This window comes from Oenanthe melanoleuca, linkage group LGE22 (genome assembly GCF_029582105.1).
Source record: "Oenanthe melanoleuca isolate GR-GAL-2019-014 linkage group LGE22, OMel1.0, whole genome shotgun sequence".
Lineage (NCBI taxonomy): Eukaryota > Metazoa > Chordata > Aves > Passeriformes > Muscicapidae > Oenanthe > Oenanthe melanoleuca.
In genome coordinates, this window is record NC_079363.1 from 1,285,494 (window position 1) to 1,312,184 (window position 26,691).

General features: G+C 47.4%; 2 protein-coding genes across 6 annotated transcripts in view; both read left to right on the top strand.

The window, feature by feature from the left end:
• DIP2B (disco interacting protein 2 homolog B) overlaps positions 1–12,638 on the top strand; it is a 63,128-nt gene extending 50,490 nt beyond the window's left edge. For all 4 annotated transcript variants that reach the window (XM_056514932.1, XM_056514934.1, XM_056514933.1 and 1 more), the window contains 11 exons: positions 485–596; positions 1,025–1,134; positions 2,063–2,193; positions 2,701–2,869; positions 4,883–5,053; positions 5,441–5,502; positions 5,631–5,688; positions 6,139–6,213; positions 7,244–7,421; positions 8,956–9,079; positions 9,863–12,638. In XM_056514932.1, the coding sequence (XP_056370907.1) occupies positions 485–596; positions 1,025–1,134; positions 2,063–2,193; positions 2,701–2,869; positions 4,883–5,053; positions 5,441–5,502; positions 5,631–5,688; positions 6,139–6,213; positions 7,244–7,421; positions 8,956–9,079; positions 9,863–10,115 (1,443 nt within the window). In that variant the 3' untranslated portion in view covers positions 10,116–12,638. The remainder of the gene's footprint in view (positions 1–484; positions 597–1,024; positions 1,135–2,062; positions 2,194–2,700; positions 2,870–4,882; positions 5,054–5,440; positions 5,503–5,630; positions 5,689–6,138; positions 6,214–7,243; positions 7,422–8,955; positions 9,080–9,862) is intronic.
• A 1,478-nt stretch (positions 12,639–14,116) lies between these two features.
• Positions 14,117–26,385, top strand: ATF1 (activating transcription factor 1). 2 transcript variants are annotated; one of them, XM_056515014.1, is made up of 8 exons: positions 14,117–14,293; positions 18,312–18,425; positions 19,595–19,723; positions 20,812–20,912; positions 21,220–21,350; positions 22,129–22,293; positions 22,368–22,527; positions 23,085–26,385. In XM_056515014.1, exons 2-8 carry the CDS (start codon positions 18,315–18,317, stop codon positions 23,227–23,229), a joined length of 942 nt encoding a protein of 313 aa, XP_056370989.1. In that variant the 5' UTR covers positions 14,117–14,293; positions 18,312–18,314; the 3' UTR covers positions 23,230–26,385. The 2 variants fall into 2 exon arrangements, with proteins under 2 accessions (XP_056370989.1, XP_056370990.1); XM_056515015.1 differs by having other exon boundaries at positions 18,312–18,381.
• The last annotated feature ends 306 nt before the right edge of the window (positions 26,386–26,691 follow it).

Below are 26,691 nucleotides of genomic sequence, written 5' to 3' on the forward strand. Positions count from 1 at the left end.
GGGGTGCCACAGGAGTCACACTGAGCACTGCTCCAGCCTCTCAGGCTCCAGAGGTGGCACAGCTGTCTGTGTGAGAGGGATGGAGGCACATCTGGGAGCTGAGGGGCAGTGTTCTCATTCATAGAATGCCAGAGAGAGCCACCTCCTCACAGAGTGCAGGTGCTGGCTGAGAACACCAACATGGTGTTGGCACCCAGAATTTCACCTGGATGCTCCTTATTGCTGGGGAAGTCCAAATCCTGCAGTGAAGTCACTTCCAAAGCCCAGTAACCAGGAGACAGCATGGGGCAGAAAGCTGGATGTTGCTGTGACACCTTCTCTGGGCTGCCCTGGGGGTTTAGTGAAGGGCAAGCAGAGTGTGCAAAGCCAGAGAAAGGAATTCAGGTTTGCTGCAGATGATGAAAGTCTCTGAAGATCAGCTCTTGCAGAGGCAGTGCTGCTGGGATGTGCTCCTGCCTCTGTTTCAGTGAGTTTCTGTTTGCAGGTCAGCAAAGCTGCCTGCATCCTCACAACCCAGACCTTGATGAGGCTGCTCAAGTCCAGAGAGGCAGCTGGTGCTGTGGATGTGAAAACCTGGCCAACCATCATTGACACAGGTGAGCTCCCTGGGCCAGGAGTGATTGGTGACTTCCAGAGGGACTGCCCCCATTTCACTGAGTGGATCTTGAAAATGTGTTTGAATATGTACAGAAGTTATCCCAGATGTGCCCTTGTTCACTGGGAACTCTTCTGTATTGAGCTGTGCATGGGAAATGATTGCAGTGACCTCAGTGACTGCTGGAAACAACTTTAATCTGCTTAAGGCAAGGGCAAGTTGGTCTTTTCTCACATAAATAATTTTCTGTGTGGGAGCTTTGGCAAGAGTTTTGCCATGCACTGTTTTGCCATACACTAGCCTGTCTCTTCTGGAAAGAGAATTAACAGAAAGCTTTCTATCCCATCTCTGGTGTTTTTGAAGTTGTGTTCTCCTTTCAGACACCAGTAGAGAAACCCAAATTAACCCATTTGTTTCTCCCCTGCACAGATGACTTGCCCAGGAAGCGACTGGCCCAGATCTACAAGCCACCCACACCTGAAATGTTGGCTTATCTAGATTTTAGTGTTTCCACAACAGGCATGCTCACAGGAGTAAAGGTATAGTAAGGGGTCTGGAGATAGGATTTATGTCTTGTTTTTGCCTGACCCTCTGAGCCACCTCCCCTTGACCTCCACCTCCAGCTTGTAGCTTAAACAAAGGCCCTGATTTTCTTCTGACAAAGCTGTGGGCTTCAGTTCTGGGTTAGTTCTGCCATGGAGGAGGAGAGGTTTCCACAGTGGGATCAGGAATTCTGCTGCTGCCTCCCACTGGAGAGAGCAGCAGAACTCTGAGCTCTGCTGGCCTCCACCAAGAGCAGAATGGGGGTGCAGTCAGAAAAAAGAGGATAAAAAACTAGAAAGGAAAGCTTTAGACTGTTGTTAGTGCTCCTGTGTGTTTGGAGTTGGAATCACAGGATGGACAGGGCTGGAAGGAAGCTCTGGGGATCCCCCAGTTCCAGAGCAGTGACACAGGAGCACATCCAGGTGGGTTTGGAATGTCTGCAGAGAGGAAGATTCAATGTTCCAGTGCTCTGCCACCTCCATAAAAGTTCTTCCTCACATTGAGGTAGAACTCCAAAAACAGCTTCAGGTTTAACTGCGGCTGTGTTGTTGGTGTCAGGGCTCTGCACTCTCTGCTGTGAGGAACCAAACCTCAGCTTTCCCTTCACACCAAGAACTAGAAGGGAAACCTTTAGGCTGTTGTTAGTGCTCCTGTGTGTTTAGTTGGAATCACAGGACGGGCAGGGCTGGAAGGGAGCTCTAGAGATCCCCCAATCTCCATGAAAAATTCTTCACAATGAGGTGAAACTCCAAAAACTGCAGCTTCAGGTCTAACTGCAGCTGTGTTGTTGGTGTCAGGGCTCTGCACTCTGCTGTGAGGAACCAAACCCCAGTTCTCCCTTCCTCCCAGCTCTCCCTGCACTGCCTTTGCTGTGCTGGGTCCCTGGGTGTCTGGCTCCCAGCAGTGTCCCTCCCTGTGTTGCAGATGTCCCATGCTGCTGTCAGTGGCCTCTGCAGGGCCATCAAGCTGCAGTGTGAGCTCTACTCCTCCCGGCAGATTGCCATTTGTCTGGACCCCTACTGCGGGCTGGGGTTTGTGCTCTGGTGCCTTTGCAGGTAGGACTTCTGGGGGGAAGGGGCTGGTGAACTCTTGGCTGCTTGGAAATGGATCCTCTGGGTGTAATTACTGACATTACAGAATGACTTAATGTACAATAAGGGGAAATTTGTCTTTGAGCTGACAACACGTTCCCTTTTGCTGCAGATTAGCAAGATGTTATCCCATCTTGATTGTGTGTGTTTGTGCTGCCAAATCTTCTGGCTTCAGAATGTTTCTCCTCCCTTTCTTCCTTGATTACATGTTACAATAAGGGAGGTTTTGTTCTGTGTGGGGTTGAGCCAGTTCTCTTCCTTCACTGTCAGTGTGTGTTTGTGTGTGGATAAATTGTTATTCTTGTACAGTAAGTTGCATTTTTTAAATGTTGCTGCTCTGGTTTGTCTCAGCTGCAGTCCCACAGCCTGCCTTTGGACTAGCAGGAATATAATGTGCAAATACAGTAAATATTAATTTAAAGATAACTACAAGCTTCACTAAAATGTTTTCTCCCTTAATGTTCTTCACAGTGTGTATTCTGGACATCAGTCAATTTTAATTCCTCCTATGGAGCTGGAATCCAATCTTTTTCTCTGGTTATCTACTGTCAGCCAGTATAAAATAAGGGACACTTTCTGTTCCTATTCAGTCATGGAACTGTGTACAAAGGGACTTGGAAACCAAGTTGAAATGTTAAAGGTAAGAAATGTTTCCTGAATGTTATGTTAGATAAATTAAGGAAACTCTGGTAGTAAAGCAAAGTGATACAATGATTTTCCCATTGCACAAATCTCCAGGCCAGAAGTGCTGCAAAAGCAAATCTGCAGAAGCTGCAGCCCCAGGAGAGGAGGAGAGGGTTGGAAGAGCAAGGAGCACCTGTCAGGGAATGTCCCTGAGCAGGGAGGATCCCAGCTCTGCTCTGCAGCAATTCCTTATGTAACAGTCTGCAGTGGAGGCTCAGGCTGCACATGATGGAAAGCACATGTCAGGAGAGCTGCTCCATGGAGCTGTGTGCTCCTTGCAGATGGGAGAAGGGAAAAAGCAGCTCCATGCCATGCCTGAGGTGGCTTTTCCCTGGGATTTCCTGGAGCTGTGGCTCTGTGAGGTCAAGGCTCTGTTCTCTGTTCTCTTCTGCAGGTGAGCAGAGCCTGCTGCTGCTCAGAGCATTCTGAAATATATAAAATGGAAATAAAAATGGATTCAGGTCCCAGTGCTGTTGAAGGGTCAGTGCAACCCCAGTGGATGGCTGTGGTGACTCAGACGTGTCAGCTCTGCTGGGGCAGAGGAGGCAGCACTGTCACTCCATGTCTTGCTCTGGCTGCATTTCCAGGCTCTGCTCAGACACAATTTATAGTTAAATAGAATAAGATAAAGGGAGAATAACTTGGAACACAAGGACTGAGTTTGTCCTGCATTTGCTGAGTAATTTCAAGGGATAAGAAGCAAATACAACTTCTTGAGAGGGGCCAGATGAACACCTCCAGCTGTTGATCCCAGAAACCTGGGATTGTTGAGCTTTCTGTGCTTCTGGCACTGACCCCCTGGAGAACTGGCTTTTGACCTGAGGCCTTGGAGAGAACTTCCAAATTTGAGTGATGGAGTCAGGAGTATGTACTTAAAATAAGAGTATGTGATTTCACATAGTGAAGAGTTTTAAAACTGAGGTTTTTAGAATGTGCTAATAGGTATGGAATAAAATGGAGGATTTTTGGGTGTTTCTTTCTATGTTCTTCTTCTTCATGATTTCAGGCAGTTTTTGGTTGGACAGTTAGTGCTACACTGTGGGTCACAGGAGTTTGGTTATTGGGTGAAAAGTATGAATAATATAGGTGTTAGCTCTCTACTGGACTGTTTAGCTTTAAAAGATCTTGTAGCCAGCTAGACTCACCTCCATTTTGCTCACTTTTAGCTGGTAGCTATAAAAGTGTCAGAAGAAATATAGAAGTGTTGCAGAACTCTGTACTTCAGATAAGATTTAATAAACACCCAAATCCCAACACGAGAAAAATTATCTCCTTCATGTTTTAATCCTGCCTCTGAGCAAAGACAGCAGCAGATGAAGACAAGGCACTGATGAAATGGTGCAGAGACCTTTAGTGTCATGACCAGTGACATCTCTGAGCCTGAGACCCCTCACAGCACAACATTTGGTGGTCTCAGAGTTCTTGTTTTTCCAGCTCCCAGCTTGAGCACTGAAGGAAGAGTCAGAAACTGTTTTCTGAGGTTTACAAGGTTGTTTATTCTTTCTTATCTAAGGAATTCTTTCTCTGACTTACAGAGCTCTGTCTGGCAGGTCAGTCAGAGGCACACTGCCTGCCCTCTGGGCAGGTCTGATCTTTTATACTATAAATTGTATACATGATGGTTACAATCACTTTCCAATACTTGACCCTTACATTGCCCTTTCCAGCTTTCTCCCAAACCAATCCAGAAGTGCCATCCCAACCCAAAAATGGATGAAGAAGAAGAAGAAAAAAAGACACACCACACCCAAATTCATCTTATCTCTAAACTCCTTATATAAACAATTCTATAAATTCACTTTTCCACCTTCTAACAATCTAATTGATGCTCCACTTATTTTTTGTGACTTGTAATTCTTCCCGTAAGGATGGTAGTGTTTGAGATCAAACCCACAGGGGATCTTGGGCACTGTGCCTGGGGCACACCCTGGATCCCCCACTTCAGCAGCTCCTTGGTGGTGTTCTGCAGGCCCGAGGCATCAACCTGTCCTGTGTGAGGACCTGCGTGGTGGTGGCCGAGGAGCGGCCGCGGGTCTCCCTCACTCACTCCTTCTCCAAGCTCTTCAAGGACATCGGCCTCTCCCCCCGGGCTGTCAGCACCACCTTCGGCTCACGGGTCAACGTGGCCATCTGTTTACAGGTGAGCTCCTTGGAGCTGCCAGCCTTTGTTCCACACTCCCCACCTGTGCACGTCTCAGCATCTGCCCTGCACGCAGCAGCTGGCACAAGGTTTAAGCAGCTTTTCTCGTTTTCAGCGGCCAAGTCGTGTCCCAGATGCTCAGAACATGAATCTGAGCTGTTTATTTCCACATAATGGGAGGGGTTGGGGGTCTCCCCCCTCCCCAAAGCTCCCTCCCATACAGCTGTTCCAGAAGTCACCTGCTTACTGAAGGGTTTCTCTTAGCTGGGGGAATATCAGCAGGAATTTTGCTGCAAGAAACCCCCAGAAATGTTTCTGGGCTCAGGCAGAAATTATTCCAACTGCTCTAAAGACATCCATGATTGTTTTAAATATTTAAATCCTCAGGGAACATCGGGGCCTGATCCCACCACGGTGTATGTGGACCTGAAATCCTTGAGACATGACAGGTACTGTAAGTTCACTCAAACCAATTTATTAACTCTGTCAAACCCTGTGGTGGTGCTGAGTGTTCACACCACTCCAGACACTTCAGCTCTTCTTTTTTTTTCCTGAAAATATTTTTTTTTACGTTCAGGGTCCGTCTGGTGGAACGAGGAGCTCCTCAGAGCCTGCTGCTCTCTGAGTCTGGGAAGGTAATTCCATGTCCCCTATTCCCTTGTCCTGTGACAATCCTGTCCCTTTGCAAGGTCACTTTGGTTTAGAATGAATTTTCCTTTGATTTGGGAGTAAGTTTTGCTGGAACTGTTGGGGAAATTATTCCATTTTGCAGTAAATGAACCATATCAGAAGTGTGGGCTCTGGTGTTCTTGAAATCAGCCTGTATTTAGGATTTACTGTAGCTCTTACTCCCTCATAGCTTAACAGAAAGAGATTTTTTCAGGTGAATTCTTCAAAATCAAGGTTTAGCAACATGGTCAGGCCCAGAATATTTTACCTGTGATTCCATACCCTGATCTTGCCTTGCTGTTTTATCCCTGTTTGTGATGTCCACGGGTGAAACCCTGCCCTGACTGAACCTGGGTGTTTTATTATGCTGAAAATAATCCAACAGGGGTTGCACATTTTCTTCTTGTGCTCTTTAGATTCTGCCTGGAGTCAAAGTGGTCATTGTCAATCCAGAGACAAAAGGGCCTCTGGGAGATTCTCACCTTGGGGAGGTAAGGGCAGGTTTTGCTCCTTGGGGACCTTTTCCTGCTGGGGGACAGTTTGGAGCTGTGATACAGGCCTCTGTAAAATGGATTATTGCTGGAGTATTTAGAATTTGGGTATTATTTCACTGTCAAGTTCAAAGAAAACCCACTTGAAAAGAAGCTTGTTCCACCCTAAATCTTGCAAACTGGCTCCCAAATAGTATAATTGACATTTGGCTTTCATTGTCTTGATTCCACACCAGTAAATTGATCTGTGTTGATGGATTATTATCCAGTTTTGGACTTGACATGCTAAAAATTCCCTATTTCCTCAGTGAATCCTCACAGTTACTGCAAGAGTAGACCTCAATATGCATTTTTAAAATTCTGCAGGGTTTTTGGAAGCTTGAGGTTAAAAATTCTCTATTTACTCAGTGAATCCTCACAGTTACTGCAAGAGTAGATCTCAAGAAGCATTTTCAAGATTCTGCAGAGTATTTGGAAGTTTAAGGTTAAAAATTCACTATTTACTCAGTGAATCCCCACAGTTACTGCAAGAGTAGATCTTCAGTAGATTTTTTTAGTAGATTTTTCAGATTCTTCAGGGTATTTGGCACTTTGAGGTTAAAAATTCACAATTTACTCAATGAATTCTCACAGTTACTGCAAGAGTAGATCTTCAGTAGATTTTTTTTTAGTAGATTTTTCAGATTCTGCAGGTATTTGGCAGTTTGAGGTTAAAAATTCACTATTTACTCAGTGAATCCTCACAGTTTCTGCAGGAGTAGATCTCAAGAAGTATATTAAAGATTCTGCAGAGTGTTTGGAAGTTTGAGGTTAAAAATTCACTATTTACTCAGTGAATCCCCACAGTTACTGCCAGAGTAGATCTCAAGATGCATTTCCAAGATTCTGCAGGGCATTGGGAAGCTTGAGGTGAAATTTTTGATCTGAAAAATCCCAGATAAAAGCTGGTTATGGTTTCTTTACCCACTGGGCTGGGCTGCTGCTCCAGGGGGGCAGTGCCAGGATGTGAGCTCTCCCCCTCCCTGCCCAGATCTGGGTGAACAGCCCCCACACAGCCAGTGGCTACTACACCATCTACGACAACGAGACCCTGCAGGCCGACCACTTCAACACCCGCCTGAGCTTCGGGGACGCGGCGCAGACGCTCTGGGCGCGCACCGGGTACCTGGGGTTCGTCCGGAGAACGGAGCTGACCGCCGCCAGCGGAGGTGGGATGGAGGGGGTGGGATACTGGGATGGGGTGGGGTACTGGGATGGGGTGGGGTGGGATACTGGGGTGGGGTGGGGTACTGGGATGGGGTGGGGTGGGATACTGGGGTGGGGTGGGGTACTGGGATGGGATGGGATGATAATGGGATGGGATGGGATGGGAAAATGGGATGGGATGGGATGGGATGGGATGGGATGGGATGGGATGGGATGGGATGGGATGGGATGGGATGGGATGGGATGGGATGGGATGGGATGGGGATGGGATGGGGTGGGGTGGGATACTGGGATGGGGTGGGGTGGGATACTGGGATGGGGTGGGGTGGGATGGGGAGGGGATGGGATGGGATCCTGGGATGGGATGGGGTGGGATACTGGGATGGGGTGGGGTGGGAGGGGATGGAGGGGATGGGATGGGTGGGAGGGGATGGGATACTGGGATGGGATGGGATGGGGTGGGATGGGGTGGGGTGGGATGGGATGGGATACTGGGATGGGGATGGGATGGGATGGGATACTGGGATGGGATGGGATGGGATGGGATGGGATGGGATGGGATGGGATACTGGGATGGGATGGGATACTGGGATGGGATGGGATGGGGTGGGATGGGATACTGGGATGGGGTGGGATGGGATGGGATGGGATGGGCTGGGATGGGATGGGATGGGATGGGATGGAATGGGATACTGGGATGGGGATGGGATACTGGGATACTGGGATGATGCGGTGGGGTGGGGATGGGAATGGGATGGGGTGGGCACAGCTGGGGATGGGCAGGGATGGGAATGGGTGCAGCTGGAAGGGAAATGGGCACATGGCAGGGGCTGGGCTGGGGATGGGCGGGACAAGGGCTGGGCAGGGGCAGAGGCTGGGCACAGCTGGAAGGGAAATGGGCACAGCTGGAAGGGAAATGGGCACAGCTGGAAGGGGCTGGGCAGGGGCCGGAGCTGGGCACAGCTGGAAGGGGCCTGGGCACAGGGCTGGGCATGGAACAGGGGATGGGCACAGGGCAGGGGCCTGGGCACAGCTGGAGCGGAAATGGGCACTGCTGGCAGAGGCCTGGGCAGACTGGACATGGGAATCTCAGGGCAATGAGGAGAATTGAGATTGCTCAGCCTGGAGGAAAAAAGCTTTGGGTTGACTTAACTGTGGCCTTCCAGTGCCTGAAGGAGCTGCAGGAAAGATACAGATAAACTATTTACAAAGGCCTGGAGTGCCAGGCCAGGGGACAATGGTTTCAAACTGCCAGAGGGCAGGCTTAGAGGGGATGTGGGGCAGGAATTGTTCCCTGTGAGGGTGGCCAAGCCCTGGCACAAGTGCCCAGAGAAGCTGTTGGTGCCTCTGGATCCCTGAAAGTGCCCAAGGCCAGGGTGGACAGGGCTTGGAGCACCTGGGACAGTGGAAGGTGTCCCTGCCATGGCAGGGATGGCTCTGGCTGGGATTTAAGGTCCCTCCCAATACAAAGCATTGTGGCATTCTGTGGATCTGTTTGTCACATCCCATTTATGGCAGCTGTGTCCTCTCTCTCAGAGCGCCACGACGCCCTGTACGTGGTGGGGGCCCTGGACGAGACCCTGGAGCTGCGGGGGCTGCGCTACCACCCCATCGACATCGAGACCTCGGTGTCCCGCACCCACAGGAGCATTGCTGAATGGTAAAGCTCTGCTGGGGCTGCAGCCAGCCCAGCCCAGAAACAGCACTTCAGGCCAAAAGTGCAGGGGTTTAGCTGGAAAATAAACTGGGGAAAAGATGCAGGGTTTTAGCTGGAAAAAAAAAAAATATATAGGGAAATTTAGTTTTTTTTGTGTTGGCATCAGGAAGTCATGCACACGATTTCCCATCAGATGAGAACAGGCTCAGGGTTTTCTCACAGAGTTCAACACAGAAATGATAATTTCCTTCTCTGGGGTGTAAAGAGCTGTTCCTGGGTTGGTGACAGCAGCGTTGGTTCCTGTCTCATACAGGAGATAGATCTGAGTTTGGTCACATCAGGACCAAGTCACGTCAGAGTTAGGTTGGAAATGCAGCCCAAAGCAGGTGGGAACCTGTTACTGTATAGGGGGTTATGGAGTGGTGAAAGGACACAGTAACTCTCTTGCATGGTGCAAGAAAGAACAGTTTATTGAAGGAAGCCATGGCTTTAAATACATGTTTGTGAAAAACAAAATACAGACAGTTCATTGGTCAGAGGAGGAGACACCTCCTGTCCCTGGCTTTCTCACTGATCCAGCAGTTATAATTTGTTATAATTCTCTCATGTTTACAGTAGAGAAAGTGCTCCAGCTTGAGTCTGAGAAACCAGACTGGAAAACTCCTTTAAGATTCTCCCTGGGCCTGTAATGGCCACAGGAGCCTCCATCTGAGGATAAAGAACTGAAACCTTTGCATCTGTGTGGCACCAACCTGGTTTTGTTTTGTTTCCCCTTTGCCATTCCAGCGCCGTGTTCACCTGGACCAACCTGCTGGTGGTGGTGGTGGAGCTGTGTGGCTGTGAGCAGGAGGCTCTGGATCTGGTTCCTCTGGTCACCAACGTGGTGCTGGAGGAGCATTACCTGATCGTGGGGGTGGTGGTGGTGGTGGATCCTGGAGTCATCCCCATCAACTCGCGGGGCGAGAAGCAGCGGATGCACCTGCGGGACAGTTTCCTGGCAGATCAGCTGGACCCCATCTACGTCGCCTACAACATGTGATGGCAGCAGGAGGGATGAGGGTGATTAGGAAAATGAAGCTGGTGAAAATTACTAATACTTGATCTCAAGTTTGAAGTTGCTGCCACATTCCCTCCCTCCCGTGCTGGGGGTTCAGGGGATGTGGGAGGCAGCAGCAAACGTTTGTAACAGTTTACTGAACCATGAGCTTTAGAGAACTGCAAAGTGGGAAATGTGTGAGCTACCAACCCCCAAGGCCTTGACAGTAGTGTTACTTTTTCACCCCTTGTACATATTTGTATTTTTATCTAATCCCGGGTTAGGATTCTATAAGGGGAGGGTTTATTTAGTTAAGATAATAAACTATTAAAAGGGTCATCAGAGTTCTGCAGTTCCCTACTCCATGATCTCCTTTCACACAACTTCTTGACAATTGTGCCATGACCAAATCAATAACTTACAGAATCAGAGTTGCTTATTCATATAGAGATTTCTGGAATTTAAAAAAAAAAAAAAAAAGAAAAAAATGAATTTTGCCTATATTTTAAATATGTAAATATTATTATACATAATTCACTTAGATAGCAAATTAACTTGGCTTAGTGAGGACAGCTGAAGGTTGATGCTTTTAAGGACAGGTGACTTTTGTGGTCCTCAGCATCCTGGCATTGGCTTAGACACAATGTGAGATGCTCCCACCTTCCCCAGGTTTCTGATTTCATTTGTGTCTTTATTCTGGCCAGGAGTGTGTAGAACCCTTTGGTTTTAAGGCACATCTTTTCTCCAAGAGGCTGAACTCAGCATGGGATGGGGTAGAAAAGGAACTGAGGGACTGAGACTGCCTCATCCTGAGCACCAGGTGTGGAAAGGAAAAACATTCCTGAGCTTGGGAATTCCCACAGGTGAATTCCCTTGTGCCATTCCCTTGGCATTCCTGCAGACACAGCAAGAACTTGAACAGGCTTTAGTGGAAACTGGGAGCAAACAAAAACCTCCTCAGAGCATTCCCTGAAGGAGCAGAATTCCAGGTTTAAGTCAGACACAATTTTTTCTTCTCCAGGAGGAGACAGGAATTGTGGCAAACACAAAATTTTTCACAAAACAGAGAAAATTGCTATGCCAGCTTTCCACATCCTGTGTCAGCTCCAACTTTAGGGAATGGGAAGAAAGAGAAGCCTTAAAGCAGCAGCAGGTCCAAGATTTTCCTGGTGGGGGAGAGCTGGTGGTTGAGCTTTGACTTAGAATTTTTTTTTTTTTTTTTTTTAATTCTTCATCTTTTAACAACAATTACACTTCTCTGGGTGCTAATATATGATTTTTGGAAGCCTTGGGAGCTGCTACCAGATCCTGCAACAGGGTTTTTTTGAGTCAGATGTGGTATACAGTGTAAATAAACTTTTAAAATGTTCCAGATTACCTCACACAAAGTTTTTAGGGCAGTTTTTAAAAGGTTTATGGTGTGGACTTGGAAGATCCTGTGGCAGTTACTGGAACAGTGGATCCACAAGCAAACCCCAGCTGTGTCCATCCTGGTGGTTCCTCACTGAAAACAGCAGCTTTAAAAACTCAGATAAGAGGTTTCAAATGATATTTTTGAAAAATACTTGGTGGGGGAATAGAAACTGGAAGTTTTGTGGCAGGTCTGGACTTTAAGGTTTTTTGCAAACACTTTGGGTTTCAGGGGCACATTTTGGAACCATGTCTGTGTTTTCCACAGTATCAGAATATGCACAAAATCGTGATTATATTTAGTTTTAACAAATTGAACACCAAGTGGGGACAGTGGCAGGTCAGACTGTGACTAAAGCAGCTGCTCCTGCAGCTTATTTTGGGTGTAAAGTGCACAGAGGTTGTTCTCCCCTTTCAGCCAGAAAATTCCTGTTATTCCATGTTCTTTGTCACCATTTTTGTGTTTCTGCCCAGCCCAGGCCTGGCCAAGCAGCTTCACTCCAGTGTGACCTTTCCAGGGAAAACTGGTGGTCTTGAACCTTTTTCTTTACTCAAAGCTTTACATTAATTATTTCAACAAACAATTTTTTTTGTCCATTGAAGTAGATTTTAAGTCCAATTCCACGATTGTCTTTTATTTTTACTCGTGATTTTTCACAAATAAAACAATGTGTGTGTGAATTCCATCAAATGTGCCAGATGGAATTCCTGAAATGGCATTTTTGAATGTGACTGGATTGATCTTTTTTTTTTTTTTTTTTCCTTTTTTTTTTTTGTTTGGATAGGTACTGATAGCTTCCTATGGTTTGAGGTTTTATCTTGCAAGTTTCCTGTGTGCTCCAAATCTTGCAGCACATTCCATTTTGTGTGCTGGAGAGGACACAGCCCTGCCCATGGGATGGAGAGAACATTCCAGGAACAAGGAGAAGCTGCTCACTTTGAATTCCCTGAGCGCTTTGTCCTTGTTTTTGGCTCAGTTTTGCCTGGAGAGGAGGAAGGATGGAGCTGAGGCTCTGGAATCCCCAAATTCCACCCCCAGCTCTGCCACAAGCCTTCCACAATTCATTCCATTCCTTCCTCTGGAGCTGGGGATGATCTTTCCATATTTTTTTGGGGGAACAAAGCAGATTCTTCATTGCAGGTGGGCAGGGCTGGGTGCTTTTCCCAAAGAAATCTCTTCCCCTGGTGTGACAGCAGCTGCACAGGGCTCATTGCTCCCTTCTCTTGCCCCTCAGGTTGCAACTTAACAAGTGCAGTGAAACTGAAAAACTGGGAATTCTTCCCACTGGACTAAAGCATTGTGTGTGTCTCATGTTTCTGAATCTTCTCTGAGCAAACTGTGCTGTGGGGACAGGACACTTTTGTCCTGTTTTGTTAGAATTTGCACTTCATTTCTGGTTTAAATCAATTCAGCTGTGTCCTACTAACTGTCCTAAAAATAAGGTTATAAAAACCAGATCAATTTTAGCCCTAGATGCATTTTTTTTTTTTTTTATTTGTGCTTTTATTTCTGTCAACCTCTTTCCCATTGTCCAATCCAGACGCCGGCATTCTGTAATTATGTATAAAGATTTTATTTATTTAAAGTTAGATTAGTTACATTTTTAAATTTAACACCTGGCTGGACAGTGTCTCATTAACGCATTGATTGTGTTTCCTTTGTCTTGTGTTAATAAATATTGATGCCTGGTTGCTTGTTTAGTCCTTCCAGCACTGTTTCCATGAAGGAATTTTATTTTTAAGGAAGAAAATGTGGGTTAAAACTGATCCTGGGCAGAGGGAGAATTTTGTAAGTATCTTATATCTCCCAGAAATGCTGGAGCTCTAGGGGTGTGAAGGAGCTGGGCTGGGCAGTGACCTGTAGCTGCAGCTTTGGGAATTTGGGATTTTGGGGATCAGAGCAGGGAGCTGGGCTAAGGAACAGCAGGAGAAGGAGATGGAAAATTCCCGAGGGAGATGGGAAAGGGGCTCAGCCTGGAGAAAAGGGGGATTTGGGATCTTATCCCAGGGAACAGGGGCTTGGAGATCACAGGGATTTCCCCATGGAAAGGGAAATGATCGTGCACGGAGCCCCATCCCTGCAGGGGTCCCGGGAATTCCTGGACTCGGTCTTAGATGGAGTTTTCAGCCTCAGGAATTCCGGGATCCTCTGGGAATCCAGGAGCGAGGTTGCTGCTCCTCGAGGTGCTTGGCTGCAGTTTGTGCTTTGCAGAGAACTCTGAATTTCCTGTGATCGCCAGCGATGGCTGAGGAACTGTCCCATCACAGGGGACACAGACTGGATCCCAAAACCGGCTGTGGAATAATCCCGAGAGGGGCCGAGCCCCGTTACCTGCAGCTTCCGTAACGCTGAGGAATCGGTCCCAGCCGCTCCCGCCGGTAAAACCCGGCCGCACTGCCCTTTACCCACGCTGTTCCCCTGCAATATCGGCGATATCGGCGATATCGTGATTATCCCGGCGGCGATCCCGATCCCGGCAGCACAGCGCGGGTCCGCCCCCGCTCCGCTCCCCTCCCACCGCCAGGGGGCGCTGTGGCCGCGGGGGGCCGCGGGCGGCGCTCTGCCGCCCCTCTCTATGGTGCGGCCGGGCGGGGCCGCTCTAGCCCGGCGCCCGCGCGCTCCGCGCCGCTGGGGCTCTATGGCGGGGGCCCCACTCTATGGTCGCGGCCCGCCCTGAGGCGGAACCGGGCCGGCACCGGGGCCGGCACCGGGCGGCGGCACCGGGCGGCGGCTGCGGCGCTCCCCACGCGCGGCCCCGCGGGGCTCTGAGGTAAGCGCGGGCTGCGGAGGCCGCCCCGTCCCTCTCGGCCCGCCCGCCGCCTGTTCCCCCTTCTCCCGCCCGCCCCCGCGGGCCGTGAGGGGCCGGGCGCAGGCCGCGGCCTCGCTGCGGGAACCGCGGGGAGTTGGCGGCGCAGCCGGGCCTGAGGCGCTGCCCTGCGGCCTGGGGCTGCTGCGGGCCCGGGGCTGAGGGGGGAAGGAGGCCTGGGCGTCCCGGTTTACTAAAGGGTTTATTGGGGGTGACCGGGAGCGCCCCGGGTTCTGCATCCCCTCGGCCATGAGGGAAAGGCTCTAGGGTGGCTGATCCGAGCCCTGCCCGTGACAAACTCGGATTTATCGTGACTGAGCCGCCGATACTGGGCGTCCTTCTGTCCTTTTTAATTTTTACCCAGTCCCGTGTCTGAGCCTTGGCTTCCAGTGCTCACTGAGGATCGGGTGCATCCAGGGCAGCGGGATGTAAATGAAATAAATTGGATATAAATAGGATATAAATTATATAAATGGGATTTAAATGGGATATAAATGATAGAAATGATCTCTGGGCTGGTTTTCTCTCAGATCCCTGATGAGAATAGAATATTGACATTTTCAGGCTGCAGCGTTTCTGAAGGTTCTGTCGGGATGTTCCTGGGTGGGGGGGAGTGGGAGAAATCCTCTGAGGAAACTCCTGGAGTTTTAAGGAATAACTTTTGTGTTGTGGGATGAATCGGGAGCAGTGACTGGGCACCTTGACTCACTCCCTTTCCCTCTGGCACATCTGGTGGGATGTGCTGCCCTTTGCTCTTTTACTCATTTCTGGCATATAAAAAAATGAAGTTCCATCAATTTTCTATGTGAGCAAATTTTCTCCAAGTGCCTTAATGGCAAAATTAGGTAAATAATATTTTCACTGCTGAAAGCAGCTGATTTTGAGGACCCCCAATTCCCTCAGATTACTTAAGTATGATTTAAGGAAATGTTTTGAAATCCCTTTGTGTAATTTGTAAACGTCAGACTTTGACTCCTGTCACTATTTGAGAATAAAATTGTGTCAAGTATTCCTCTATTTCTGATGTTTTAAAAATATAATCAATTGGCTCTTAAAATATTTCACTGATGAAACATCATCAGACCCTTCCTCTACTCAGTTTACAAGGGCAAAACAGAACTTGGTTTCTTCCTCTGGTGCTCTCTGTAACATTTTGGGGAATTTACAGAATTAGGGAATCAGTGGAAGTTGTGGGAATGAGTTTATTTTTTTCATTATTGTGTTTCTGCTGGGTTTGTGTGGAGCACAAATGAGCCCTGTGGTATTTGAAGGGTGAATTTGAGAAATAAAATGTGCCCCCATGAGCTGTGACATTTCTGTTTTTGTTTCAAAGGAAGATTTTCATGCTCAGGTTTGGAGAAGGATGAGTTTTCTTGGCTGGAGGGAGAGGATGTCCAGAATTTTAGGAGTCCTTAAAGCAAATTTCATGAGCTGCTGTTGCAAAATCCTTTCAGTTAAATAACTTTTGAGATGGAGCTGCATGGAGACTTTGGATTTACTGTGAAAATCATCACCCTTACCTGTCTGGTTATAAAAAAAAGTGGTGTTTGTACAGATTGGGACAATAATTGGGTGTTTCTCCTCTTTGTGACAGCAAAATTCTTCTTCACCCCAAAGAGAGCAGCTGCTTTCAGCTGAATAAATTGATTTCAGCTGTCAGAGCAGTTTTACCTGGGGGTGGCTGTGCTCAGGTGTTTTATCCTTTTTGCTGCTTCTTGTCAGAGCTTGAGGTTTTTCCTTAGAACTTCTCTTTTCACACAGGCTGATGCCAATCTCTGCCTCACAGGTGGCCATTCCAGGGGAAATTCCTGCTTTTCCAGCTAAATAAAGTCAAAGTCTGGTGTGACACTCACATCCCCAGAGGCTGTGAGGTGCAGGATGAATTTCCATCTTGTTGCAATCCTGGTGCTAAATCATTTCATTGGTTGATGTTGACTGAATAACTAAATATTCCAGAGCAAGCAGAGATGAATTCAACTCAAAACTCCTATTTTTAATGGGAAATACTTTATCTTTTATTCCTGTAAGCAGAACTGCACACCAGTGAAAGGTCAGCCAAACTCTCTGGGGTGTTTATCTGGGGGGTTTTATTGGTTTCACTGTTTCTTGCAGGCTGTTCTGAGTCTTTCCTGGGACAGTAAGACAGAGAAACTAAAAGCAGAGAGCAGGGAGGGCAGGCTGTGGTTTAGCACTACAGAAATGAATGGAGGTTTCTGTAGCACTGGAAATTTATTGTCATTTTTGCTGCTGCCTGGATTTCGGTTTGAGAGGCCCTGGGACACTTTGCAGGCTGCAAAATGTCAGTTTTCCTTTATAAAAGCTAAAACTGTGTTTGAGGACAGATAAAAGTTGTGTGCACTGCAGGTTTGTCATGAATTCTGCTCTTAATCTTGAATGTTTGATGTTTGCAGCCAGGAGGATGTTGGGAATGTGCAGCAGTGGCTGGGGAAGGTTTGGTCTGTGCTGGAAAGGACACAGAGCCATGGATTTGTTTTGGCTGGGAGAGACTTAAAGAACATCTCATCCCACCCCTCCACTGTCCCAGGTGCTCCAGGCCCTGTCCAGCCTGGCCTTGGGCATTTCCAGGGGTCCAGGGGCACCCACAGCTGCTCTGGGCACCTGTGCCAGGGCCTCAGCACCTCACAGGGAGGAATTCCTTCCCAAAATCCCCAAATCCCATCCAGCCCTGCCCCTTGGAAATGATCTTCACAGCTCCTTCAGCTGCTGCTGAGGCACAATTAGGTTACCCTGAACTTCTCTTTTCCAGGCTGAGCCATCCCAATTCTCGCAGCAGAGCTGCTCCATCACTCCTAGTTTCTTGTGTCACCAGCCACCAGTTTTGCCCCCTGTTTTAGTGACATTTTGGGGAGGACCCCTCAGAGCAGCAGCAGGACTCTGCTCTGGGTTGCCTCTTCCCCCAGGAGTGTTCATGGGGCTGCGTGCTGTGCTTCAGCTCAGCAGGGAAAAATCAATGACTCACATTTCCACAGAAAGAAATGTAATTTCTAGTCTCATAGCAACTGTCCTTTCAACACTTTCAAACCTTCTGTGACAAAATGTTTAACACTCACCCATCAGCTTTTAATGCTCCAGGCTGGTCCGCCCACTCCCCCCAGCTGAAACCTGCATTTGTGCATCCCTGAATCCCCCAGAATCCGAGGGGGGATGCTGGCAAGACACTGAACAGTTAAATATAAAATCTTAGACATGAGAGAAGTGTTGCTGACTGCATTACATCAAGACAGAGTGACTCTTAAAATTCAAAACTTTGATTTGAGTCCCTGGTTTGTGTTTATACACCTTCAGATAGTTTAAAATAGGTTTGGCTGGTAGCTTGGCTAAAATATTTTTGGAAATTATCTTACTTAGAGAAAGATATTCTTTAGTATAAGGAATCTTGATTTTCTTCAAACTGAAAGAGAGCAGGGTTGGATGGGATGTTAAGAATTGGATATTAATGGGATTATAATAGGATGGTGAGGCCCTGGCACAGTTCCCAGAGCAGCTGTAGCTGCCCCTGGCAGTGTCCAGGGCCAGGCTGGGCAGGGCTTGGAGCAAACTGGGACAGTGAAAGGTGTCCCTGCCAAGGCTGGGGTGGCACTGGGTGGGATTGAAGGTCCCTCCCAACCCAAACCAGTCTGTGATTCTGTGATTCTGTGAGTCCCTTCCAGCACAGCCCAAACCTGGCACTGCTGCTGTTCCCTCCCAAACCCCCAGGGAGCAGCAGGACAAGTCTCACCCTGTCCCACCCCACTGTCCCCTTGAGGAGGCACAGCAGGACTCAGGCTGTTGATGGGGAGTGATAAAAATACAGAAATATAAAAATACAAAAATCCAGGCTGTGCCTTCATGATGGTGACCCTGGGGGACAGAGAGCTCATTGAACCTGTCCCAGTGAGAGCAGAACCATCAGGCACTGGTGGAACTGGGCCCTGCCCTGTCCAGATGCAGGACTAACTGGATTTCACTGGTTTTCTCCTAGCTGATGATGGAAGAGGTGCACAAGGGTGGCAGCAGCAGCTCTGTTCCGTCCCAGCCCTCAGCTGTACAAGGTACAACCCTGCAGGCAGCTCAGCTCTCTCATATTGCTCAACAGGTAAAGCCTGGGCTGGATCTCAGCAAACATTTCAGGCAGTTCAGAGCAGTGCTTGTGTGCTACAAATTATAGATCCATGCTGAGAAGCACTCAGAGAAGAAAAAGCAGAAAGAGGATAAGGAAAATGTGTTTGTTTGTTGGTGGGTGACATAAAATTAATTTTAAAGTGTTTAAAAGGTAGTTTTTGTGTTTGTACAGTGCAGAGGTGCAGCCCAGATTTGGGGTTATTCAACCACAGGAGCTGCTCAGGAATAAAATAAAAGCCTGGTTGCATTTTTTTCCTTAGAAAAAGCATTTCCAGCTCTTTTTGTAGTAGCAGCAATCCTGGGTACTCAGCACCATGGAAACACTTGGATTTTAGCCCAACATGAACATATTTAATCTAATAAACCACATCAACTTGAATATTTGAGATTCTTCCTCTAAGGTAACATCCCTGTCAGAGCTTTAACCTGAATCCTTTGAGTGAATCCTTCCAGGAGGCTTTTCCTGGGAATGTTTTGCAGCTCATCCACTGTTTATCCTGTGGAGGCAATTGGGATTTTGATGCAAAATTTAGATATAGGAGAGGAGAGAATATCAGCAGGTGTGCTGGGGTTTGTTTTGCCTGATCTGTTTTTATATAAAGTTCTGATTGTCCCTTAATGTTGTGAGTTATGATACAAAAGTAGCATTGAATGGAAATTCAGCTGTGTGTATTTTAATCATCCCTTCATCTTCTCATGTATTTCAGATTAATAAAAGTAGTGAAGACATTTCATGATGAAGGTGGTTATTTACTTACAGTCTGCATGTACAACTTGAATTATTTTTGTTTTGTGAACAATATAAATTGAATTAAAGTGCAAAGACTCATGCAAGTTCAATATCAAAACTACAAACCCTCTAGGAAGCTGAAGCATTTTCATGTTTTTAATATGTTACATAATATCACATATTTGATTATGTGACAAAATGCCACATTTGATTTTTCTCCAACCAAAGGAAATAATGAACTGTTTCAGCCTTTTTCATATGCAAATAATGTCTAAAAATTGTGCATCTTTAAAGGTACTTTGGTGACTTAATTAGAATTAAAATAAGTTGCTAATGTGGGTTTTCCTCCACGTGTTGCACTTCCTGAGTCCCGTGGCACCAAGGTTTCACTGATGGTTTTTGGTCTGTTGTAGATGTCTCTCAGAGGTTCTGCTCCCCTCACTGTGGTTCAGCTTCCTGGAGAGCAAGTCCAGGTGCAGGGGGTGATTCAGACAGCTCAGTCCTCCTCTGTGATCCACTCCCCTCAGGTGCAAACCGTGCAGGTAACTCCAGAATGGCTTCAAACACCCTCATCAGCTCTGTGGGAGATGTGCAGGGGCCTCTCTGCCCCAGCTGGGAGGGACAGTGAGCAGTGCAGCCCTGAGGGATCCCTCACTGGGATCCAAATCCAAAATGGAACCATTTGGTGTCTCCTCCCTTTATTAAAACACCCAATCCACAGCTCTGTGTTGGGGGCTGGCACCAAAGGAGGGCAGTGGGGAATTACAGAATGATTCAGGAGTGGATTAAATGAGTGTTTGGTGCTGCCTGAAGGGGAAGGAGCTGCTGGGTGCCCTCATGCTGGTGGTGCCCAAGTCTCTGTGTCTCTCACTCACTTGCCATGTGATTTTTGTGGGAGTCCCTGCCAGGAGGTGCCCAGGGAGTTCAGTGAGTCTGTTCCTGCTGGGAATGCACTGCCAGGGGAGGGAGGAGCTGCCCCAAAACCCAGCAGTTTGTCCCACACTCCTCTCCTCACTGAACTGATACCATAGAAGATACCTGGCAGGGATTTCCAGCTGTCAGTGCTGACAAAGCATCAGAGCAGGGAGAGGAGAGCCTGTCCCTGCTGGAAGCACTCACACATCTGCACTGCCTGGTGCTTGGTGCTCTTCAGTCTCTTTCCTTCTCCTTCCCCCTGCTTACACAGTCTCCACTAACTGGATTCATTCCTTTTCTGTAATTTAGGAACATTGTGGCCTTGTTGGGGAAATAAAAAAGGTACAAGACGAGCAGGTTTTTTTCCCTGCTGATCATGGGCTGCTCTGTGTCTGCAGTTCAGTGAGAGGCTTTTCCCAGAGCTCTGTGCATTGCTCTGCACTCTGTTACATGGATAAGAACAAATAATTGTTTTGTTCACTAATAAGGAGCATCAGAGACAAAATAACATTTTGAACTGGGTGAGCACACAGTGGAATAAAGAAAGTTGTAGCTGGTACTTTGCATATTTACTCCCTGATATGCTGCTGCCTTAAATATGATTTTCATTGTCCTTTTACATTCTCACCAACAAACCCCACTGCTCCTCTTCTGCATCAAAGATTCCAGGTGCTTTCTGTGTTTGAGCTGGTGCTCCTGATCCCTTTCTCTCCAGGTATCTTCCCTGTCTGAGAGTGAGGATTCCCAGGACTCCTCAGACAGCATTGGCTCCTCACAGAAGGCTCGAGGCATCTTGGCTCGTCGTCCATCCTACAGGTGTGACACACTTGGTGTTTTTATCTGAAACCAAAACAACAAACAGAAGAAGCCTCTTCCCCTGGTTTGCAGTGTTCTGCTGCCCTCCAGGTTGTTTCCTTTCCCTTGAAACACTCAGTGAATCTGTTCATGCACTGAACATCCTGAGCCATCGTTGCTGTGAGGAAACTTTGACTCCACTAACTGGAGACTGGCCTCAGCAGGATTCTGTACAGGGCAAAATGTTCACCAGCTGTGATTTTTACTCAATTGTATCATTTTACTGAAGTCAGGAGTGCAGTCAAATGTCAGACTCCTTTTTTCACAGAAAAATTTTGAAAGATCTTTCTTCTGAAGACACACGGGATAGAAAAGGAGATGAGGAAAGTCCTGGGGTCTCCACTGTCACCTCCATGTCTGTCCCCACACCCATCTACCAGACAAGCACTGGACAGTACAGTAAGTTACCCAGAATATCCTCACAGTTTTTCTTCCACTTGCCTCAAAATACAGATTTCCTTTAATATTTGAGTAAGATAAAGGACAGAAGTTGGTTATTATCTAGTAGTCTGTAAAGTTAGTGCATAGAAGTAACTGGTATCTACACATCCTTGGCTGTGTCACCTGCTCAGGGAAAACTGCTGAGAGAAGCAGGAAGTGGATCAGACAAAGCACTTAGGATGCATTATGGGGTTTAATTAAAAATGTCTCCATACAGCTGGTGCTGGTATCTACAGACCCAGTGCTTTGTAATTTTAATTTTTTGCACATTAAGACATTTAAGGGTGTTGGTTATGGAGCACACAGTGGTGTTCTTTGGATTTCAGCCAACATGTCAGTGAAGACACACACACATATATATGTATATATATATATCAATCATATATGTGTACATATATATATCAATCATAGATGTATATATATATATCATAGATGTATCTATCAATCATAGGCCACATTGAAAGGCTCACGTAGTATCAGAGAGACACAGAAAGGTACAGAGAGGTACAGAAAGGTGCAGAAAATTAGGATTTGTTCCTTTGCTGTTCCCACTTGGTGTTTGTGGTGCTCCTGCCCATCCTGTGGGGGTGCTGAGGCCCTGGCAGTGCCCAGGGCCAGGCTGGGCAGGGGAAGGTCCCTGCCATGGCAGGGCTGGCACTGGCTGGGATTTAATGGCCCTGCCAGCCCACTGTGGGGTGCTGTGATGTGTCTGACCCTTGTCCCTGTCCCTCCCCAGTTGCCATCGCTGCCAACGGGCTGCAGCTGCCGGGGGCAGACGGGGTGCAGGGGCTGCAGGCGCTGAGCGTGGCCGGCGCCTCCCAGCCCGGCACCATCCTGCAGTACGCCCAGACCTCGGATGGGCAGCAGATCCTGGTGCCCAGCAACCAGGTGGTGGTGCAGAGTGAGTACCTGGGGTGTGGGTGCAGGCCTGGCAGCTGAGTGGCACTGCTAATGTGACCCCCTCTGTGTCCCCAGCTGCCTCTGGGGACATGCAGACCTACCAGATCCGCAGCACGGCCAGCAGCTCCTCCCTGCCCCAGACCGTGGTCATGACCTCCCCTGTCACCCTGACCTCCCAGAGCAGCAAGACAGACGATCCCCAGCTGAAAAGGGAGATCAGGCTGATGAAGAACAGGTGAGTGAGTGCCCCTGGGCTGCTGGGGGTGCTGAGATCAGTCACTGGGCTTGGAAAAGACTCCCATAAAATCTGTGACAGATCTGCACCAGAGCACTGGGTGCCACCTCCAGGGATGGGCACTCCAAACCCCCCTGGGCAGTTCCAGTGCCTGACCACCCTTCCCATGGAGAAATTGCTCCTGATGTCCAACCTCAGCCTGTCCTGGCACAGCCTGAGGCTGCTCCCTCTCCTCCTGTTCCCTGGAGCAGAGCCTGACCCCAGCCAGCTGCCCCTCCTGTCAGGGACTTGTGTCTGGGCTTGTGGCAGATTGTGACCCAAAGGTGGCAGATTGTGACCCAAACATTCTCCCTCAAGTCTCACAGTGTGGAGAAACCAAAACTGGCTTTCCCCTGCAGATTTTCTGCCATGGGTGTTACCAGATCCTGCAGAATTCCCTGCTCTCCTCAGGCAGTTTTGGCTTGGTTTTGTTGCTCACTGCATCTCATATTGGTCTGAATTGTGATGTTCAGAAGATGGATCCCAGAGCTAAAATCAAGAATTCTGCTTTGTTGCAGAGAAGCTGCCAGGGAGTGCCGTAGGAAGAAGAAGGAATATGTGAAATGTTTGGAAAATCGAGTGGCAGTCCTGGAAAATCAGAACAAAACTCTCATTGAAGAGCTAAAAACTTTGAAAGATCTTTACTGTCATAAAAGTGTGTAAGAAGAGAAGATAAAAACCTTTGGGGACTGGTGAAATATCAAGAGGAGAATTTTTTTTTTTTATACTGAATTTTTTAAACTAGATGAAAGGTCAAAAAAATGAAACTTTTCTACCTATATTTCACAGCTCAAAGACTCTATAGATTTTCTTTACAACATGTTGGTGACAAAGTACAAACAGGAAACAAGAAAACCTCACCAAAATTCCTGCTGGCACAACTGGAAACTGAGAAATTCAAGATTGCAGCTACAGAGGAAGGACAGTCACACGTGGCAGGGCAGGTGATGAGAGTTTCTTTGAAAATTCCTTTGACTATCTCTGATAAGAGAGGTGAAATTTGGTTACAAAGAAAACATGGATGAAACAGAATCCTTGCCATAGCTGCCATTATTAGTAACCTTTATAACCAGTGTATGTTTTGATTTCTTACTCTTTTTCAAGCCTTTTTCCTTCAGTTATTTGTCTGTAAATATTTTTATTTTAACCTGTAAGTTGGTATTTACAGGTGCAGATGATAAAAAAGCTGATACTTTGCTCGAGGTATAAATTATGTTTTTACTCTTTCTCAGATGACAATTGAAAAAGTTGAGATGATTTTTTTTTTTTCCATGTTTGCTGTGTTTATCAGATTGGGGAAGGATCTGCAGAAGGCAGCAAGAGGTTTGGTCCTGGAAATGTCTGAGGCAGGGAAACTTGTGTTGATTTTCTTAGAGAATTCAACACATCAGTGATTTTAAAGCACAGTGGGAGGGACAAGGACTGGTGACAAAAGTTCTGAAGAAATTCTGAGATTAAACTTCGGAAATTTTTTAATTTTGCAAGAGTTTGTTCTTAGTTCTGGGCATGAGAAACATCAATCATTGAAAATTAAATTGTGTGCTGATCATATCTAAAATTAACCACTCAGTGCTTGTCCTGGCCAGGGACTCTCCCAGGCTTTGGAACATGAAACCAAATAGAAGAAAAATGATGTAGTGAAAAATGGAAGATCTATACCAAAGGGTTTTGAGGTTCTAATCTCTGGTTTATTGCTGGGAGTAGAAAATTACAATTTCCAGCCTAATTTTGTAAGGTAGGAGCTATTTTGCAAAGTAAGGGTGTCTTTGTAAGCAAATTCTATATTGCAAACAGGGAGATGGTTGGTATATTTTGTAGCTAAATTGTGATCTTTACAAAACCTGAAATTGAGTTTCTATACGTATTTTGACAGTTTATATCTTTCATTTTAGTAACCAAATGAAATATTTTGTGAACCAGATTTTCAAGGATATATTTTTATGGATAGTACAAAGTCAAATGAGATCCTCTTTGGTGTAGGAGATACTTGAATTAATTTTGTATGTCTGTAGGCAACTTGCAGAAAAAAATGGATCCTGAAGAGTATTGGGGGGGGGGGAAAGAGAAAAAAAAACAAAAAGCAGATGAGGGCTTTTTACTCCCCAGAGTTGACAGTATCTGCACATTAGATCTCATTGTGTCAGAGTCCAGTTTGTACCATTTTAATTTGTTTCAGGTGAAAATCAAAAGTTTGAAATGACCAGGACACTCTACCTGGGGAGTCTCCATTCTTGGAGACCCCCAGAGCTGTCTGGCTGTGGGGCTGGTGGCCAGGGCATGGTCCTGGTGGTCAGGATGTGTCCCTGATGGCCAGGGCATGGTCCTGGTGGCCAGGATGTGTCCCTGGTAGCCAGGGCATGGTCCTGGTGGCCAGGGAATGGTCCTGGTGGCCAGGGCATGGTCCTGGTGGTCAGGGAATGGTCCTGGTGGTCAGGGAATGGTCCTGGTGGTCAGGCTGTGTCCCTGATGGCCAGGCTGTGTCCCTGGTGGTCAGGCTGTGTCCCTGATGGCCAGGCTGTGTCCCTGGTGGCCAGGCCGTGTCCCTGGTGGCCAGGCCGTGTCCCTGGTGGCCAGGATGTGTCCCTGGTGGCCAGGCCGTGTCCCTGGTGGTCAGGCCGTGTCCCTGGTGGTCAGGCTGTGTCCCTGGTGGTCAGGCTGTGTCCCTGGTGGTCAGGATGTGTCCCTGGTGGTCAGGATGTGTCCCTGGTGGCCAGGCTGTGTCCCTGGTGGTCAGGATGTGTCCCTGGTGGCCAGGCCATGGTCTGGCCAGGTGCTGGGGGTGACTGCAGTGCTTCTTGCACGAGCCATGAACCATTTCCAAGGCTGGGATTGAATCCTGCTCCCAGTCCTGTCCGTGGGGATCTCACCATGGGCTGGGAGCTCCCTGTGTGCTCAGCTCTGCTGGGATTCCCAGCTCCGCTCCCTCCCTGGGCGTGGAACACTTACCCATGGTCAGCCAGTGCTTTTGATTTTTTTGGAATTACTGGACTTGTAGCAGGCAGAGCTCTTTGCCATGAGCAATCTGCATTCCACAATCTCCTGGTTAGTGGGCTAGGAAAGGATTTTTTTTTTTTCTCTGAAGTTCCCAAGTGTCTGATTGTTGTGGGCACGATCCCAGTGTGTTTCCTTTAGGCCAGGCTGCAGTGAGACTCCTGGTCGTCACCACATCAGAAAAAAAAGTTTTGTGGCACATCAGAAATAAGGTTGGGGAAGTCCAAACCTGAGGGAGCTGCTCCTGGAGAGGTGTGGGTGTTTCCTGTTCCTCTGGTGGAATTTCAGGCAGCTGGAGCAGCCTGGAACCTCAGAGAGCTGGACCTTGCCTCAGCTCTGTGACCTGCAGCTCTCAACTGCTCTGGGAGCTCTGTGCTAGCTCATCCTCACTGTGTTCTCTTTTTTTTATTATTTTTTTTTTCTTTTGTAATATGGAACAATAGTAAAAAAAAACTACCAAGTGTTAAGACTGTAAAAACCTGGTGGCCAATTCTTGTATCCAGCAAGGGAAGCACCTGTCCTGCCAGACACACCAGGAGTCAATTTTTATTAAAATCATGTCTTGGAAGGAACAGCTGGGTTTTCATCGTGGGAATATTAAACAGTAACACAAGTTTGTTCTTTAAGCACTGATTATGAAGTTCTTAGTTTGGATTTACTTTCAAATCTCAGTTTTAAAGAGTAAAATCTCATTCTTGAGGGCAAGAGATGCAGCAGCTGATGTTGGTTCCAAACAGTCCGTGCTTTCCATGAATTGTAAATATTTGTTGAAACAATTAATGGTTGCAAATTTTGATCTTGGTAAATAAAATCGCTAAAATATTATAATTCTGATGGTCCCTAATTATTTGTAATGAAGTTAGAGCTGCAGTGGTGGTGCCAAGGTGTGAATACCTGTGTGGATCAGGTCATGTGACAGCCAGGAATAAATAAAAGTCAATTTTAGTGGAGGAAGTGGCACTTGTACACACCTGGCAGTGTAAAAAATCATGAGTGCAGATTTCACCTTCCTGCAGGGTGTTTTTACCTCCTTAGTTCTCAATAACTGAGCCCCAGTTAAGGTTTGGTTAATTAAATGGTTAATTAAGACCTTAGTGTGCTCTGCTGGTCTTTACCCGGCAGAGGGAGCAGCTG

What these genes read in the sequence shown, in the direction of transcription:
- ATF1 (XM_056515014.1), top strand. Translation starts at nt 18,315, where the DNA reads ATGATGGAAGAGGTGCACAAGGGTGGCAGCAGCAGCTCTGTTCCGTCC. An exon ending in CTCAGGTGCAAACCGTGCAG is followed by an intron (nt 19,724 to 20,811) that starts GTAACTCCAGAA and finishes CTTTCTCTCCAG; the next exon opens with GTATCTTCCCTGTCTGAGAG. An exon ending in ATCAGGCTGATGAAGAACAG is followed by an intron (nt 22,528 to 23,084) that starts GTGAGTGAGTGC and finishes GCTTTGTTGCAG; the next exon opens with AGAAGCTGCCAGGGAGTGCC.